General features: G+C 32.1%; 1 protein-coding gene across 1 annotated transcript in view; it reads right to left on the reverse strand.

The window, feature by feature from the left end:
• Positions 1-19879, reverse strand: part of CFTR (CF transmembrane conductance regulator) — a 191478-nt gene that overhangs the window by 108809 nt on the left and 62790 nt on the right. Inside the window, exons 6-10 of the mRNA XM_074268208.1 lie at positions 19090-19253; positions 17990-18115; positions 7967-8213; positions 3991-4083; positions 1523-1705 (exon numbers count right to left, since the gene is read on the reverse strand). Of these exons, the coding sequence (XP_074124309.1) occupies positions 1523-1705; positions 3991-4083; positions 7967-8213; positions 17990-18115; positions 19090-19253 (813 nt within the window). The remainder of the gene's footprint in view (positions 1-1522; positions 1706-3990; positions 4084-7966; positions 8214-17989; positions 18116-19089; positions 19254-19879) is intronic.

Here is a 19879-nt window from a genome sequence, read left to right on the forward strand (position 1 = left end):
GTACTCTGTGCCTTGTCCTGTACATGGAATACATTTAATAAGTATTTGTTGAGTCAAATTGTATTGAAATCTGATCCGTATTAAATGACACTCTGATCTCCTCCCCTCTAGACTAATAAATATGGATCCATTAACTCATCTTACTTTCTAACATACTAAATAACTTTTAAAAAATAAGTTATCTATGAAATGTGTATTTCTAACAATTTCTGAATACTAAAGATAATATTCTAGCAAGAGTCTTACTAGCACTGTGAAAATCAACTTCTCTATCATTTTCCTTTTTATCCTATAGTTCATTATAGGGCAAAAAAGGACATAAAAGTTTGCAGGGCTGCTTAATTTAATTTAACAAAATGAGAAATTGTTGCTTATATAATAGAAGCAATGTCATTTTAAGTATATTTCATACATTAGCAATTGAATTAATGTATGTAACCTTATAGATATCTGTATACAATGGTATACATACATAAGACATACACCTACATATTTGTGTATGTACACATGTGCATGCATATTTGTACATTGATACATACACCCTCATGTGTACACACATTTATATGCATGTACATAAACATATGCACACATGCATACATATCAACTTTAAAAAAACTAGGCCTGTGATTTCATTCATGTGGGGAACTACCAGTCTGGAAACTTCCTCCACTTCATGCTAAGTGTTTAAGTGATTCACCCAAGGTTACACATGTAGTAAGTATCAGAGGCAATATCTGAACCAAAGACTTCCAGACCCCAAGGCTGGCCACATTTTCACTTCACCACACCTGCACCAGCAATATCAGATGATCAGTACTGTTATTAAGCCTAAAAAATTTGGCAAAGTGACAAAAATGCAGGTAGTTCCACAAATCATTCTTTCAATAGATATTTCCTGAGGGTCTACTATATAATTCACAAACACCAAGGGGCAGCTAATGAATAGAATGTCAGGCTTGGAGACAGAAAAACCTAAATTCAAATCTGGCCTTAGACAATTATTAGTTGTGTCAATCTTGGGAAGGTCACTTAACCCTATTTGCCCTAGTTCCTCATCTGTAACATTAGCTGGAGAAGGAAATGACAAACTATTCCAATTTCGGATGCTAATGAGGTAAAAAAAAAAGGCAGGCAAGAGAAAAATTACTCAACAATAACAATAAATATTATGGTAGGAATTGTACAGAAAGGAAAGTGGTACAAGATAGCATCACACTTTTTATGGATTCCAAATAATGCTCTACTTCCTAATAATGTTTTGAATCTGGATAAAAATTATTCCTATTGTTCTTTATATTTGTGACTACAGGGGAACTTAAATTATCTCACTATTCAGCACAACAGGAGAGAAATTATATCTGAATTTTATCTAAAAGTTCCATTAAAATTATGTTAAATATACTAGAACCACATTAGAGAGAGAAGAGGGAAATATTAAGGAAATCCTTGAGTTGCAAGGATAAATAAATATAGCACAAATCTGTAAGTAATGTTCATAGCTAACATAAGTAAAATGGAATACCTTTCCTGCCCCAGTAGATCCTGCAACTGCCAATAACTGTCCTTTTTCAATCTTGAAATTGATATTCTTAAGGACAGGAGTACCAAAAAGCGAGAAATTGCTGAAGAAAAGGCCATTGTCACCATTGGAAATTTTCCCATCACTGTTGTTCTGTTTTGCCTTTACAAACAATTCTCCAAATCCCTAGAAAAGAATACACAGAAAATAAAAGATAAGTATATCAGTTGATTATCTAGTCTATCTTTTATCTTAAGTGCTTCATAAGAGTATAATTTTGTTGGTGTAAATACTTGCTACTTTAAAGTAGATTGGATCCTTTTTCACAAATATGATTTGTCTCACAATGTCACCCCTTCCCAAAATCACTTCAATACCCGCCACCTAGCAATGAAACTTTCCAATATTAAGAAATTCAGATGATGATGGACATGAGTTTCTTCCAAATGTAGACATTTTCAGGTTAAACTTGTGATTTCCCAGAACTCAGGACCTTTGGTGAGCTATCATAGTCACATATTAGGGAAGAATTCTGTTTTATTTTTACCAATTTAAAATAATTCTTAATTAGATTACAAAACACTTGAAAATGGTAGGATATATTTCATTAAATTCTAAAATATAATATACATAATATAATTGAGAAACACAAAACATAAGGAAAGAAAGAAGGAGGAAAGGAAGGAAGGAAGGTAGAGGGAGGGAGGGAAAAAGGAAATCCAGATATCTTAGCCTCTCCACAATATCCTGTTAAAGAGCAATAACACTATACCCAGTCTAATCTGAAACAAATCATGAGAGCAAATGAGGGAAGATTGACCCTATCTGGCAATTCCCTGGCAGACATCTGGCTCCCTTGAACTTCTAGAGGGAACTTCAGATATACACAGCTGAAGTAGAATTGTTGACCTTCCCTCAGGCGCCCTATTAACTGCATGGCTTTAGATGAGAGACACCAAGGAATTGAGAGGCTAAGGAAAAGAAACTATCTCTTCTCCATGTTAGGATGGTATTTGGAATAAGATGTGAGCTGAGCTTATTTTTAAACCAATCTGTACATTTTCAATAGATAAATAAAGATGGGCAGTGGAGGGGAAGAAAGAAGCACAAATGATCCAAGGGATAAATTCCAGCCTAATCCTAGAGTTAGTGAAAAAACTGGTTTTCTTGCTTCTTTTTCTACTCCCCAAACCCAGCAGGCCTAGATGACAAGAAACTGTAAATGAAGCTGTGAAAGGTAAAGTATCTGCTGCTATTCTTCACTGGGATAAAAAAATATGCTCTGACATCAAGAGATACAAAATGATATCTGAGGGAACAAGAAATAGAAATACTTGTTAGGGAAGTTTCTAAACTAAATAGCAAAGGATAAGAGTATTACTAGCTATTGGTTTGCATATCTTTTTGTAGTGTGAGGCAAAGTGTAAGGGACAAGGATTTTACTCTAGATTCTACCACTTGGTTGTGGAATCTTGAACAGGAAACAATATCTTATGTGATATGATCCAACCACTCTGGAGAGCAATTTGGAACTATGCCCAAAAGGCTATTAAAAATATACCCTTTGATCCAGAAGTTTTACTACTGGGTCTGTATTTCATTTAAAAAAAAAAAGGAAAAGGACTACATGTAGAAAAATATTTGTTTTGCTCTTTTTGTAGTGGCAAGGAAGTGGAAATTGAGGGGATGCCTATCAGCTGGGGAAAGTCTGAATAAGTTATGGTATATGAAAATGGAATATTATTGTTTTATAATGAATGATGAGCAGGGTGATTTCAGAGAAGATTGGAAAGACTTACATAAACTGATGTTGAGTGAAGTGGGCAGAACCAGGAGAACATTATATCCAATAACAACAAGCTTATATAACCATCCAACAGTGATGGATTTGACTCTTTTCAACAACAAGGTGATTCAAGGCAATTCCAGTAGATTTGGGTTGAAAAATGACATCCACATCCAGAAAGAGAACTACAGAGACTGAATGTGGATCAAAGCATAGTATTTTCACCTTTGTTTTTTTTTTCTTGTGATTTTTTCCCCTTTGAATTATTTTTGCACAACATGATAGATATGGAAATGTTTAAAAGAATAGTATTAAAATATGTAATCTATATCAGATAGTTTATTGTCTTGGGGAGGGGGGAGGTAAGGAAGAGAGAAAATTTTGAAATACAAAGTCTTACAAAAATGAATGTTAAAACTATCTTTACATCTATTTGGAAAAATAAGATACTATTAAAAAAGAAGAAGAAAGAACATCTCATATTTGCAATGCCTTCTGACTAAAAATAAATATAACATGTGTTTGATCTTTTTAAACTGAAGGTTTTTTAATCCAAAAAAATAGGAGGATTGGTTAAAGTCAACTCTAAAATTCCTTTGTGATTATAACTGTTTTCCTATAGAACAAAATATTTAGAACAAATAAAATAAAATATGATTATTTGATGTTTTTTTAAAATCCTGACCTCATCCCAGAATGCTGTTATGTTTTCCATCACAACATCTGTAGTTGTTAAATTATATTCCAATGCTTTGTATTCTTCTTTTTGTAAGAAATCCTGTTCATAAAAGAGAGCAGAAATAGATACTGTGTGACCAAAAATGCAATAGTACACTGGTATACTTATTTCCAATACATCATTGTCTGAGTTCTGGATGCAGATACTGTAATTGGAGTTTCAAACTTCTTAAATAAAAGAGTTTCCATATTGTACAATTCTAAGATGAATTTTTACATCATGGCAAAAACCAAACAAACGTACAAAATTTCAGTAAAATACATTTTTGTTTGTTACCAAGGAACTGTCTCTTCCTTGGTATGTCCAAATCCCAGGAAAATTGACTTTTAAGAAGCAAACTCTAGCCAGAATTTTTTAATCTTTCTTGTATCATGAATCCCATTGGCAGTCTAGTAAACTTACATATCTTTCTCAGTATGTTTTACAATGCATAAAATAAATACAGAGATAACAAAAGAAACCAACTATATTAAAATGGTTATGAAAAAATGTTAATGATCATAGACTCCAGGTTAAAAAACCCCGCTCTGCCTGCTTCACCAGTTTTTCAGAGATGAAGAGGCAGAGAATGGAACAATAAGAGGCAGGGAACCTAATGCCAGGGTTGGTCGAACACAAGAGACCATCCTGAGTCAGAAGCCTGCTGTCTGACAGTACATGTAATTTTCCTGCACTAAGGATGCTTGTATTATCCTCATCTTCCAAAGAGAACAGAATTCATAACTCAGGATTTAGCAGAAATCTTTTCATCTTCTAGCCATGGTATTCATACATTGGAAATACTCAGTACCCGTGGCTTTTCCTGTTGAATTGATAGTTCCTTTCAGAACATCCATTTAAGAAGGGCTCCCAGACCAGCTATGCCTCATTCTTCCTCAGGCTACATTCTAGACTCTCTAAGATCACCCATCCCTGTACTGTGTACTACAGGAACCCTCAACTTCTAAATTACTACCCTAATCCCATTTTCACCTTTCTTTTATGTATTGTAAGATTTTTGTAAGATTATTTGTAAGATTGTAAAATCCTTAAAGGTAGGCTCTGACTTTCATGTTTCTTATATGTATTTTCCATTGTTTAAAACAGTACCTGGTATATGATAGACATTTAATAAATGCTTCTTAACTAACTAACTTTATACCAGGGCTTCTTAAACTTTTCCCATTTGTGACCCCCTTTTTGCTTGAGAAATTTTTATATAATCCTGGTTATATAGGTGTACAGATTAAACATTTACTGAGAAATCATAATTTCATGATCTCCACATTCATTTATGCAACCCCATATGTGATCATGACCCATAGTTTAAGAAGTTTTTTTGTCCTATCCTGCCTAGAAATATGGGTTAATATAGCTGTAATATCAAGGAAACAACCCCGATTTAACAAAATAAATTCTCCTTATAACATTAACAGTATAGGTTTTTCTTTAATAATGCTGCTATTATGAGTTAGTATTATAATTTCATCTTTTGCATTATTACTACACTAATTACTATGCTAATAAACTTACTAAACTAGAAAAACTGATATAACGCTTCCAAAAAGATTCAAACTGCAGTCCTAAAGAAAAATATTTAAAATTTACCCGGGCCAAAGATTTTTATTGCTCTTGTTAAGCAAGATAAGTGAGGGAAAGGGATTCAAAATGAGTGCATCTATCCTAAAGACCTTTTCATTTGTTTTTCTGACTCACGTATATATTAGTTCTCTTGGAAAGTATGACATGACTTCCAATATGTTAAAAAAAAAAATTTCTGACGAATGAATAAATGGCCTCTTAAACTCCCTGTGATCTGATTTGTATTAAAAAAAAACCAAAACTATACATCCACTGGAATGGACCTCAGAGAACATCTAGTCCAACTTACTAATTTAAGAGATGATGAAACTAATACTCAATTAAGTGACACATGCAAGGTCACTGAGATAGTATTTATGAGAATCAGGATCCCTCCATTCAAGATGTCCAGTTCAAGGTCTGAGAAATTCTTTATTTACATATCATTTATATAATCACATGGGATGGTATACAGTATACTAGACAGAAACAGAGCTTAAAGGAAAACTCAGGCTTAAATCCTGGTTGTGTGATTACTGGGCAATCTCTTCATCTTTCTGTGTTCTAGATAACTTTTTTCTGGAGGCAATGGGAATGTGACCCAGGGTCACATACATAGCTAGTAAATGTCTGAGACAAAATTTGAATTCAGATCCTCCTGACTCCAGGGCCAGTGCTCTATCCCCAGCATCAATTAGCTGCCCCTTTAGGTATTTCTTTAGGGCTGTATATTGCAAAGAAGGTGTAGTTTAGTAATGCATTATGATAAAGAAATCCTTATTTGGGAGTTCCTTGTAGCAGTGAAATAATAGGTCCAGAGTCTATTCCTATTATCCCTAACTTTATATTATGATCTAGAAATTTAAGTTCTGCTTCAATAATCAATATAAGGAAATTTGGAGGAATATTCTGAAGATTAATATCAAAAGTAAAATAATCTGTAAATTAAATATTCAAAAGTAGATCAAAAATGTCCTACTTAAAAATCACAGAACGTGCCATCTCTTTATGCATTTATAAATAATTAAAAGCAACGTGGTTCAATAATTAAAAGCACTGGATTTGGAATCAAAGAATGGAGATTTGAATTCTGGCTTTGCTATTTACTATTCTGTGGCCTTGGAACCACTTAACCTCTCTTGACTGAGATTCCTTGTATGGAAGATGAAGAGATTGAATGAGATGAATTCTACCACCCACTCATCACTGTTCTTACTTAGCACAACTTTCTGGTATGTAGGTATTATTGTTATTCATCTTTCATTTTTGAAGAGGATTAATGATGTCACAGTTGATGTCTTGACTTTCTAGTGACTTGGATTTCAGTGAGGTAGAGTTGCACAAAGTCATCAGACTTTTTCAGTCATCAAATTCCAACAAAAGTCAGGAGAACTAGTGATGGCCTGGGATACAGTGGATAACCTTGGCAGCTTTGAAGTCTGATCAACTTATAATTCCATAGCATCTGCATCAACCTACTTCATGGCCATTGAAATAAATTGTTCTCATATGCCCATTCCTTTGGAGGAAGTCTTCACATGCTTGGGCTAGACATCTCCCTAACTCACCAACAGATTGGAGACACTTCAGTTATTCTCAATCTGATTTAACCCATCTGCCAAGATAGTTTTATTGATGTGTGGCCACTGAACGTAATATAGCTTTTTGGAGCCATAGGTTAAAGTTAGATGAAGTATACACAATCAAGGTAGACAAATGGCCCTGGCAGAGCTCAGCAAACCATCATACCAAAGTGCTAATCCCCCCTGAACACCCCATAACCCTCTGGCAAATAGTAGGTGCTTAATAAACATTTATTAAGTCTGTGATCCAATGAAACTTAAAAAGTCAGTTCTGCATTTTAAAACTTATTACATGTGTATCTTAAAACTTCTCTCAAAAGATTTCAATGTTATTATGCTGGGCTTTGTGAGGAATTTGACTTGACAGATAAGGCTCAATGTTTTTTAGCTCAAACTTAATCATTTCCAGCTATATGATTTAGAAACATTTTTCCTATCAGAGGCATTAGGTGGTAAATTTTGTATCTTTCTAGTTATTCTGCCACCAATCTATGTAAAAATCAATAATTCAGGGTAAATAGTAACATTGGCAAAAAACGTCTCTGGCCCAAAGAAACAGCAAGTCCTAAACTACTCTGCATCAATTATGACTTTCTTTCAATCCAATAGTCCTTTTATAGAAAAAAAATCATCAGACTGAGGACAACTGTTGTGTTGTAATAGTCTATATTTCAAGAAGGCTTATGGCCAAAGATACCCATTTAGTAAGTTGCTTCTAGTAGGCAAGTTTAGAAATGCCCAGAAAATACTGCATATTATATGTAGTTATTATACAGTACCTGTATTTTGTTTATTGCTCCAAGAGAATCATACCAAGTTTGTACAGCCCAGGGAAACTGCCGAGTGACTGCCATACGAAGAACAATGCAGAATGAGATGGTTGTAAATATTTTTCGCAGTATAATTCCTTTGATCAAGGCATAAGGAAGCACAGCTAGAAATACAACAAAGAAACCTGAGAAGAAGAAGGCTGAGCTATTGAAGTATCTCACATATGCGGTTTTTCGGGTCAATTTCAGTTCAGTTCTGTAAAAAAAAAAAAAAATGAATTTTGGGTAGAATTTCAGAATGGCAGATTTGATGTATCTTGGAATTTAATTTCTGAATGTTATCTTTTTTTCAAATTGTCATAGTGTATAGTACACTCTAGGTGCTTACTGAAAATCTCATTCAATTGAATTATCATATAGTTAATTGGTAAAAAGAAGTAACCAAATCTCAAATATTTCTGGAAATCAGAGAGGAGGCATAATCTAGACAAAGAAGGCTGTTCTTAATCTAAAATTCAATTCAACAAAATTTCATCACACACCTAAAGTGCAGTGCAATAGGATTAACAGTTTCACATAGACAATATCCTGATTAGATGCTAATATTTCTATCTTTAGGTGTTTTTTTTTTAACATATTCTTTTTTAGAAGCAATGACACAGCTAATTATGTCCCAGATTCCTATCATCAGATGTATCTCATCAAAATTCTCATTCACTTCAAAGAAGCTTCGAATATGGAAATGATACGCAAAATGTAAAAATATATCTGGCCTAAAGTTGCTAAGTGTGTAACCATTCTTCTTACAAAAGAGTCTCTATATTAAGAAAAACTCAATTTTTAGAAACTATTCATTTTTAGTATTCTTTTGTATTATATATTTCATTTGAAATATATTCCAGATACTACCCAAAAATATTTATTTGAATTATAAATGAAAATAAGCACAGTGCTACTATATATAATAGGTAGTAAATTTTTACTTTGATAATTTTTTACTGATGTTACAGATTTTATAGATGTTAAAGAGTTGTTACAGATGAAAATTTAAATAAACGTAGAGTTTAAATAAAAAATCATAATGACATAGTAAACTTTTAAAAATTAATTTGAGATGTTTAACATATATTTCTAATATTTTAAATGATAATTACAAGAATAATTATTATGTATTCTCATTGTATATCACTTCCATTGACTGGCAGAGATGTAATTCTAGACAGGATGATTTATTGGTCCGACTTTTTGAAACAATTTTAACTATGCATAATTTCTTTATTTTAATGAAATTAAATACTGAATTAACAAAAATGTCAAGTATGTAACTTTTCCCATGAAGTTTACAAAAGAAACTCTCTGATGCCAAGCTAAGAGAGATATCTATAATTACTTATACCTCCAGGTTTTCTATATACAAAAAAAAGGACATTTTAAATTTTCTTAATTTTTGACAAAACTATGTGGCTTTTTATTATTTAAGATCACTCCTAAGCTATATGTCAGTAAAACAATAATGTTACCTAAACTATATGTCAATAAGATAATTTCAACATTGATTCAAAATGCAATTTAGATGTTTAAACTGTGGAGATGTTCCAGCAGGTACTTGTACAAATATCATAGAAATCCGAGTTAAGGTATAACAAGAGACAAAGAAAGGGACCATTTAAAGTGTATGTTAATAGCAAGTCCAACTTCAGACTCCATTTCTTTAAGTGTTACGTTGCTTGGTGACCACAAGAACCCACCCTATCCTGCCCTAATGTAAAGAAAGAATAGTGGGACTAAGTGATCAAGCAGACAATAGAACCACAGATTGTTTTTAGGGAATGTTTTTAGAGTGTGAATCTACTTTCAGATATGGAGTACTAAGTACTAAAAAAGAAAAATTTTTATCAAAAAATTGCATTCCAAAGAAAAAAGGAGATCAAAAACATAAGATAAAAGTAATTGAATTTGCTTAAGCTACACAATGACTCAATCCATGAGTCATTTACTTATTTTGATAAGCCAAGTTTAAAATGCTAACATTACAAAACTTAAAATTATCCTGAAAGTTAAATAATTATATTTAAAATAATAATGTGAAAAGAAAAAAAAAGGTTTTTAAAAAAGGACAACGGAAGAAAAAAGAAGCACATAGTAATACTAGGAAGAGAAAACAGATAATGTAGAAAAATAACTGGGAGCAGAAATAGGGAGAAAACGTTTTTAAAGATGAGTACTACTCCAATGAGTAGTATTTTTCATTAGAAATACACTTATGTTATGCAAGTCATAAAATACCTTATCAGTATCTTTTAAAAACTAGAAAGTGATTTTATGACAGAAGTACAATAAAACAATAGCTGTGCGTTGAGCTTTGGAGCATACTTTTGCCCTGGTTCAATACTGGCACAGGCTGTTTGATTACTCTATATTAACCTTCAACAGAGCAATCTCCCTCTGAATATTTTATTTGATTTCTTTGGTAGATGCCAACTATTTTCCATATTTACGTCAGTTCAAAACATGCCCTTCGTCAGCAATTTCCAACCTTTTCGTCAGCAATTTCAAAAATTTCACACCAGATTAAGGAACTAGACTCTATAAACCACAGCTAAGTATTTATTTACTTTGCCATGAAAACCCCGAATGGGATCATTGAAAGTCAGGTACAACTGAAACAAATGAATTACAAGCATTTACTATTAGAACTAGGCAAACATCAATTTATAGTAAAAAGATGGGTTTTCCAAAATTATTGCTGTAAAACTAGAAGAGATCTTCTAACTCTACAAATCAGTATAAACCTATCATTTTATAGATGAAATTGAAGACTGAAAAATGATTTCTCCACTTTCACATGGCTAGTAAGACTCAGAGATGAGATTTGAATACTACCTAGACTTAGCTTCATCTTTGGTACTAAAGAGAGAAATAACCAATAGGGACAACATAATTGAAATTTATCATTGCGGGCTGAGAAAAAGGATAGCTGGTAACCAGTTATCTAGCTTGAAATTCCAGCACTAAAATGTGCAACAGTGTTGAAGATTGTGATTGGCTAATAATTGTTATTTCCAAAAACAATTCCTATGGCCTATATAAACTGCCATAGTCTGGCAACCTTTTCTGGATGGTGGTGAGAAAAATTCTGTGGTTTTCTGGATTTTATTTTTCTTAAATGGCATAACAAAAATAAATGACCAATAACTATGTTTGGGAAATAGCACTCTTTTACTCCTTCTGTTTACATGGCAGGGGACTTACCATCTCACCTTTTCTTTCTTGTTGTTCCAATCACACACCTGGAGCTTAGGTCTCATTCCTGTCTATATGAATCAGCCCCTAGAATTCCAGGTAACCCATATATAACCTACCCACGAAAGTATTTTTCTTGTGGTCTACTTTTCTTTTTGAAACTATGATGCAATATATAATCCTATACCACTTACCTTTTTTTCACCAAGTTTTTTGAGCCAAAGTGTCTCCTATCATTCAATTTCATAGTTTTTCAAATATCCATATTTCTAATGTTTAAGGAACAAGGACTTTAAGGGAAATTGACCTGCTATGTTTTGGAAAATGCATTGTAATTGTTTGCCAAAGGTTAGTTCAGCAACTGTACCACAGTCTGTACAGTATGTCTTTCCTGGATATAGTCTTGAATGATCAAAGTAAGAAAGATATTTGGGGTAAAGCCAGAGAGGAGCCCAAGTACTAAGTACTAATGGGTTTCTATGAAGTATTATATGTAGAAATACACTGCAGCATAGTGAAAGACTTCTGGCCTTAGAAGCAGGTTCATAGCCTTATGACCCTGAACAAATCACTCAATCTCAATGCCCTAGGCAATTCTCTGTGATTCAAAATTTCAGAAAAGTTTCCAGTCTGCTATGGGAACGGAATATGGTTCATAACAGTATTTTCACATTTTTGTTGTTATTGTTTGTTTGCTTAGTTTTTTCCTCCTTTTTTTCCTTTTGAATCTGGTTTTTCTTATATAGCATGATAAATGTGGAAATATGTTTAGACAAAGTGCACATGTTTAATCTATATTGGATTGCTTGCTGTCTGGTGAGGGGGAAAGGTGAGAAAAATTTGGAACACAAGATTTTTCAAGAGTGAATATTGAAAACTTATCTTTGCATGTATTTTGAAAAATAAAAAGTTATTATTATTTAAAAAGGTTTCAATCTGTTTCATACAAGGAATCTCCCATCCTAGAAGTTCCATCTAGCAGTGGAAGGATAATTCCAAATCAAAACAAAGAATCAATTCCATTCAAGTAAAAATGTATTTCCCAAGTACCTATAATACACAATGCAGCATTCTAAATTCTGAGGACACAAAGATACAAAACTCTCTGTTTTCAAGGGCTTCATAGTCAAACAGAGACAATATGAAAACTATGTATGAACAAGATTATATTCATTATATCTATCTCTCTGTCTTTTGTCTCTCACTCTCCACTCTCTCTCTCTCATCTCTCTCTCTCTCTCTCTCTCACATACACACACACACACACACACACACGTAGATAATTTCAGAGGAAAGACACTGAGATTCGGGACTGAAAAAGGCTCTTTTTGCAAAAACTTGGGCTTCAGCTGAGACTTGAAGGAAGCCAGAGAAGCCAGCAATTACAGATGAAGAGGAAGAGAGTTACATTGGGGAAAACCCAGTAAAAAATGCTTGGAACTGCAAGATGGAATGTTTTTTTGTGAGGAATATCAAGGAAGCCAGTGTCACTGAATCATGAAATGTGTGAGGGTACTAAAATATAAGAAGACTGGGAGGGGAAAAAACAAATGACACTTATTGGTGGTTTTCATTATAGAGGAATGTGAGACATCTCATAAGAAAAGCTACAGGTGTGGAGAATAGATCAAGAAGAGAAAAGAGAAAAAACAATTGGACTACCTGAAAACTATGACCACAAAAGAATCTGAATACAATCATACAAGAAATAATTAAAGAAAATTGTCCTGAAGTGTCAGAACAAGAAGGAAAAATGGAAACAATTTATTAAAAAATCCACTGGAACCTACCTAAAGGAGATCCTACAAGGAAAAAATGATGGGAACATTATTGCTAAATTTCAAAAACCTCAGATATAAAGGGAAATTTAACAAGCAACAAAAAAAAAATTGAATATGCTAGAGCCGTAATTAGAATCACATAAGACCATCAGGGGCTACAAAAAAGACCCTAGTTCTTGCAATACTATATAGTTCAAAGATAAAAAGAACTAGTATTATATCCAAAATATTATATACAGCAAAATTAAGTATAAAACTAAATGGGGAAAAATTTTCTTGCAAACAAACCTGATCTTAATAGAAAACTTGGTACATAAGAGTCAACATCAAAAATTAATTTTCAAGGAACTCTATTCAGACAAACTATTCATATATATATATATATATATATATATATATATATATATATATATATATATATATATATATATATATATATATATATATATATATATATATATATATATATATATATACACTATATCACATGTCCAAGATTATTATTAGTAATTGGGTAGTTCAAAAGAAAGATTGGGATAGAGCTGAGTATGATGTGATTCTCAAAAGCATGGGAAAAGTGTGGGGAAAAGGTAAAAATAGTAATAACGTTATACAAATAAGGTGCAAAAGCAAAAACTGACCGAGGAATTAGATGGGGAGAAGAGCTGATAGTTCTGAAATTCTACTCATACCAGGAATGGATTAAAGAAAGAACAATACATCTATATCTAGGAAAGTATAAAACTCCAAAATTTTTAAAGAAATAAGAGGAGGAGGGAATTGAATAAGACAGGTCTAGAAGCATATATCAAAGTTTTTTTTTTAATTTGTGTTTATATATTTGAGATATGACTTTAACCAAGAAACTGTCTACAAAAAGGGTTGCAGGGTTTTTTAAGTCAATTTTCTCTTTTCCTTTTAACCTTGGCCACATCAGTTTTATTTGTATAAAACCTTTATAACTTATTGTAATCAAAATCTTTCATTTTACATCTTACAATGTCCTGTATTTCTTGTTTATTCATAAAATCTGCTCCTATCAATGAATCTGATAGGTAATATGTTCCAAGTTCTCCTCATTTACTTATGATAACTCCCTTTATATTTTGACCTTATTTTGGTCAATGATATAAGATATTGTCTATACCTAGCTTCTATCAGACTGTTTTCCAGTTTTACCAATTAATTTTTATTAGCCAGTGAATTCTTATCCTGAAAACTTAAATTTTCACATTTATCAAAGAAAAGATTACTGTGTACTATATGTTTACTTTATTCTACTTATCCACCATTCAATTTCTTAGTCAGTAATATATAGTTTTGATAATTACCATCTTATAATATAGTTGAAAATTTGGCACTACTACACCTCCTCCCTTTACATTTTTTTTCATTAATTCCTTTGATACTGCTGAACTTTTGTTTTTCCAAACAAATTTATTATTTTTTTTTCCTAGCTCAATAAAAACATGTTTTGGTAATTTAATTGTGATGGCACTAGGAATAGATAGAATTGTCATTTTTATTATATTTGTTCAACCCATCAATTAACATATTAATATTTATCTAATTATTAAACTCTGATTGAATTTGTATAAAAAAGTATTTTATGATTATGTTCATGTCATTCCAAGTTTACCTTAGCAGTTATACTTCCAGGTATTTTATGTTATCTACAACTATTTTAAATGGAGTATCCTTTACTATCTCTTCTTGCAGAATTTTGTTGGTGACATATAGAAATGGTGATTCATAGGGGTTAATTTTATATCCAGCTCTTCTGCTAAAATTATTAATTGTTTCAACTAACTTTTTGGTCTAATCTCTATGATTTTTTTTAAGTATACCATCATACTGTCTGCAAAAAGATAAAGTTCTACTATCTCATTGCCAATTCTGATTCTGTTTATTTTCTCTTTTTTCCCTTATTGCTATTGCTGGGATTTTCATATGATATTGAAAACTATTTAATAGATATTTAAAACTATTTAAAAAGATAAAAGATCCTTTTTTCAATCCTGATTTTATCAGGGAGCATTTTAGCTTATCTTCATTATAAATAATGCTTGTTGATGGTTTTAGGTAGATGCTACTTATTACTTTAATTTTTCATTTATATTAAAATTCATTTATAGTTATAATTTCAAATATTTTGAATAGAAAGGGGTAATATTTTGTCAGAAGTTTTTTTCTATATCTATTGATACAATTATGTAATTTTTTGGTTATTTTGTTATCAATATAATCAATTATATTAATAGTTTTCCTATGTTAAAACATCCCTATATAACCCCTGGTAACCTTCTTTGTCATAAGATATTATCTTTGTGACATATTGTTATAGTCTCCTAGCTAGTACCTTATTTAGAATTTCTGCATCAATATTCATTAGAAAATTGGTCTATACTTCTCTTTCTTTATTTCTGCTCTTCCTGGCTTAGATAGCAATATAATATTTGTTTCACAAAAGAGTTTGGTAGGATTCCATATCTATTTTTCTAAATTATTTAATCTTGGAATTAGTTGGTTTTCAAATGTTTGTTAGATTTCCCTTGTAAATCCATCTGGTTCTGGAGCCTTTTCTTAAGAAGCTCAGTTAAGCGGGGCAGCTAGGTAGTATAGAAGATAGAGCACCAGCTCTGAAGTCAGGAAGATCCGAGTTCAAATCATACCTCAGACACAACACTTCCTAGCTATGTGACCCTGGGCAAGTCATTTAACCCCAATTGCCTCAGAGAAAAGAAAGCTCATTTAAGGCCTGTTCAATTTCTTTTCCTAAAATAAGATTGTTTTCATTTTCACCCTTTTCATCTTTTGACTCAAAAGAGTTTGGTTTTCTACTATATTTAACCATATTAACTAATGGTTTGTCTATTTTGTTATCTTTTTTAAAAAGTCACTTCATAGATTTCTTCATTTAATGGATTTCTTACATTTAAATTTATCAGTTTCACCTTTTTCAGGATTGCCTATTTGGAGTTTAATTTGGGATTTTTAATGTGTTCCTTTTCTATTTGTAAAAATTGCAAATTCATTCCATTGATCTGCTTTTTCTCTGTTTTATTGAAGTAAGCATTTAGAGATATAATTTAGAAGCTATATTATTACTGGGGGCAGCTTAATGGTACAGCACATAAAGTGCCAGGCTTGGACTCAGGTAGAATCATTTCCCTGAGTCCAAATCTGGTCTTGGATATTTAAGGAGCTATATAACCCTGAACAAATCATTTAACTCTGATTGCCTCAATTTCTTCATCTGTAAAATAAGCTAAAGAAGGAAATGAACAAATACTTCAGTATCTTGCCAAGAAACTCCCAAATAGAATCACAAAGAGTTGAACATAACTGAAACCATTGAAAAACAATAACACAATTATTAGGAAATAATTAATATTGCTTGGCAAGACATCTTCTAGGATGTCTTTCACCTGCTTAAAGGAGTAGCTAAGTATATTAATTAGTAAGATCCAGAGAAATGGAAAGATTGTGGAAAGATGGTGGAATAAATAAAGAAACTACCTGGGTTTCCTACATTTCCACATAAATAACTTAAAATAATGCCTTAAAGTGAATTTTAGAGAAGCAGAAATAATTAAAAGTCAGAGTAAATCAGTCATTCAGCCTAAGACAAATTGGGAGGACACTAGGAAATAGCTGACCTCCTGAGGTGGTAGTTTGGCCTGATTGAAGCAAAGATACTTGGTGACAGATACCACTGATTCAACAAACAATAAACGAAGAGGCATCTGTATCTGCAGATGCCTTAATTTGGGGAAGTTCCACCCCACAAATAGTTGGGGGGAATTATTGGGTAGCTAATCAGGGGAAGATTGTAGGGCCTTCTGCTGTTGTTGGACACAAGTGTGCTGACCTGAGAAGGTCTCAGGCTAAAGCTATGAGCAAGGTGAAAGTGGTTATAAAGGGGCAGGGTCTTGCCAGTTGTGGTCACTCACAGAAGTATGAGTCCCTCATTTCAATTCTAGTGCAGAGGGGAAAGCTGATGTTTTCAGGGAGCAAGAGAATTTGCACTGATGGTGCTGGGGATCCAGGTTACAGCTCAAGAGGAAAGAGAAGTGTCACTTACAAACCAAGGTATGAACCAGAAAAGCAATAACCACATCTGGTATTAGATTACAGAACTTTGAGAAAAATCAAAAAGTCAAAGACTCCTCAGCTAGAACTCAGAAAAAAAAAACCTAGAAACCTGAGACATTATCTGTCATGCATGGAAATAGAACCCAACTCTAACATAAAGCTAATAAAGAAGAAACAGGGCTAAAAATGAGTATGTAACAGAGAAAGAACCCAACCATAGATAGTTACTATAGTAATACAGAAGATCAGCATTAAAACTCAGACATCTTCTTGTACAGTTCAAAGAAGAGTATAAAATTATCATAAGCCCAAAAGGAGTTCTTAAAAGAGCTTAAAATGGATTTTTAAAATCAAATAAGGGAACTGAGGAAAATTGGGAAAAGAAATAATAGTAATGTAAAAAAGCAAGAAAATTATAAAAGTCAACCAAGTGAAAAAGACCCAAAAACTTAACAAAGAAAATAACTTCATAAAATTAGCATTGGGCAAGAAGAAAGTCAAAGATTTCATAAGATATCAAGAAAAAATAAAATCAAAAGAATGAAAAATAGGAACTGACCTGGAAAACAGATAGAGAAATGAAAATATAAGAATTGTTGGACTACCTGAAAGCTATTACTTTTTAAAAGTATAGATACAATTTTTGAAGAAATCATCATTATCCTGAAGTTCTAGAATTAGAGAGTAAAACAAATTGAAAAAAAAAAAAACCTCCACCAATTACCACCTGAAAGAGATCCCAAAATGAAAACTTACAGGAATATTATAGCTATGGGTCAAAGAGAAATATTATAAACAACTAGAAAGAAACAATTTAAATATTGCAGCACTGCAGTCAGTATAACACAAGAAATAGAAGCTTCTAAATTTCTAAATTGCCACAAATCTTAGTCATAACAAGAAAATTACTTACTGTCTTAGATTTTCAATCATCTTTTCCATTGCTTCCTCCCAACAGTATGCCTTAACTGAGTGTATATTGTCAATCATTTCTGAAGTTATCACAAGTCTTTCATTTATCTTTCCTGCTCTCCTTTCTCTGAAAATGAGTAATAAAATTAAATCAGTTCCAATTCAGCATATACTTAATGGTATAGTCTAATATCTATTAGAAAAAATGATTCAAAAGAACTCTGTTAACACTGGTGTGCTATGGTTCTCTGGTAAAAAAAAATCATATAATTTAATCAGCATTGTTCATACCAGTTAAAGGAAGAAAAGATTTTAAAAATTAAAAGGATAGACTTCATTAGCAAATCTTTTGAGGGGAAAAAAGATTCTTAGTGATTTCTAATTTATTCAACTGACACGATTATCATTATCAATGATAATAATTCTATATTGCACTTCAGCTATTTGTGAAATAATTGGTATAGACATTTATACATCTTCCCCATATACTTCAAAACAGATTTTCACCTTTTTATGCCTCCGTATAATCTTTATTAGTTGCTGAGGCAGTTTGGCTACATATGCAAAAATATCATATCAATGATGCATTGTTATTGAGTCACAAATGCAAAACAAGGCTGAATGTAGTTATTGATAATAGTAATCCTATGTAATATAGCAATGATAATATAATAGTTATTTCTAGTAGTAATCCCACATACTTTGTCAATGATAATATCATTTTAATATTATAATAATCCTCATTTGAAGGAACAAGGGAAAAAAACTAGAGAGACTAGGAAAAGTCCCAGAGAGACTGGGAATGCAATTTGAAGAGTCAGATTTTCTGCATTATATGAATGTAATTGATATCTCTCATATGTATTTTCTAATCTATAAAATATATTAATTTTTACTAATTTTCCTAAAGATATTCAATATATTTACAAATATGAAATGCTACATTATCATTAAAAGTGATATTGATACCCTTAAAATAATTTCTACTTAGTGAGACTGTAGGGCAGATAGCAACATAAAACAGACCTAACAATGGCAGTGTACTTTTTGCAAACACTATAAAGAAGAAAATTTGGGGGCAAAAAAAAAAAGCTTTATCACCTGTACTTCATCATCATTTGTCCTAACCAGGCTTGGAACAGAGCAAGTACTATTAGGAAAGCAAGTCCACAAAATGCTGAGGCTTGTAGCAAATCCCAAAGAAGTCCCATCAGGAGCACCACTTGTAAAGGTACAATCCAAACAAAATGTGCCAGGGCCAGTCCCTGAAAAATTCACAGTTTAGAAAAGAAAAGCCAAGAAAAGACTTGGAAGTTATGTCCCACAACAGCATGTTAGAAAAAGAACACAGTAATATAATATTATCTAAAACTTTGAGGATCTGAGTAGTTTGCAGTCTAAGTGTTAATTACATTGAGAACATAACAATATACACGCACATTCCACACCTACACTTCAATTAATTTCATGTCTGATACCTTAGAGTACTTCTATAAGAAAATGCTGCACTCAGTTAAGCTTAGGATTTAATACTTTGAATACCCAGTATATTAAAATTTTATTTTAAATAGAATAATGATAAATTGATTTTTTAAAAAACCAGCAGCTTGAGCCCATGATAGATCTCTTCATCCTGGAAATCATTTGTATGTTTATGGCCATAGTAGAAACTTAAAATTGTTATAAGGACTGATGCACATTTCTTAATAGAGCAGCCTGAATCAAAAATACTTAGTGCATATGATAGGCAGCAAAGAGGGAAATTAGGAAGGGCATTAATTTTATTTTGCACTGAAACTTATTTTATTTTTTTAAAGGCAACAATGATTTATCATTACACAAACCAGAAAGAAACTTCTTCCCAAATCCCAAAGCTGAGCTTCGGTATTAG

The sequence above is a fragment of the Sminthopsis crassicaudata genome, chromosome 5 (genome assembly GCF_048593235.1).
Source record: "Sminthopsis crassicaudata isolate SCR6 chromosome 5, ASM4859323v1, whole genome shotgun sequence".
In the NCBI taxonomy this organism is placed as follows: Eukaryota; Metazoa; Chordata; class Mammalia; order Dasyuromorphia; family Dasyuridae; genus Sminthopsis; species Sminthopsis crassicaudata.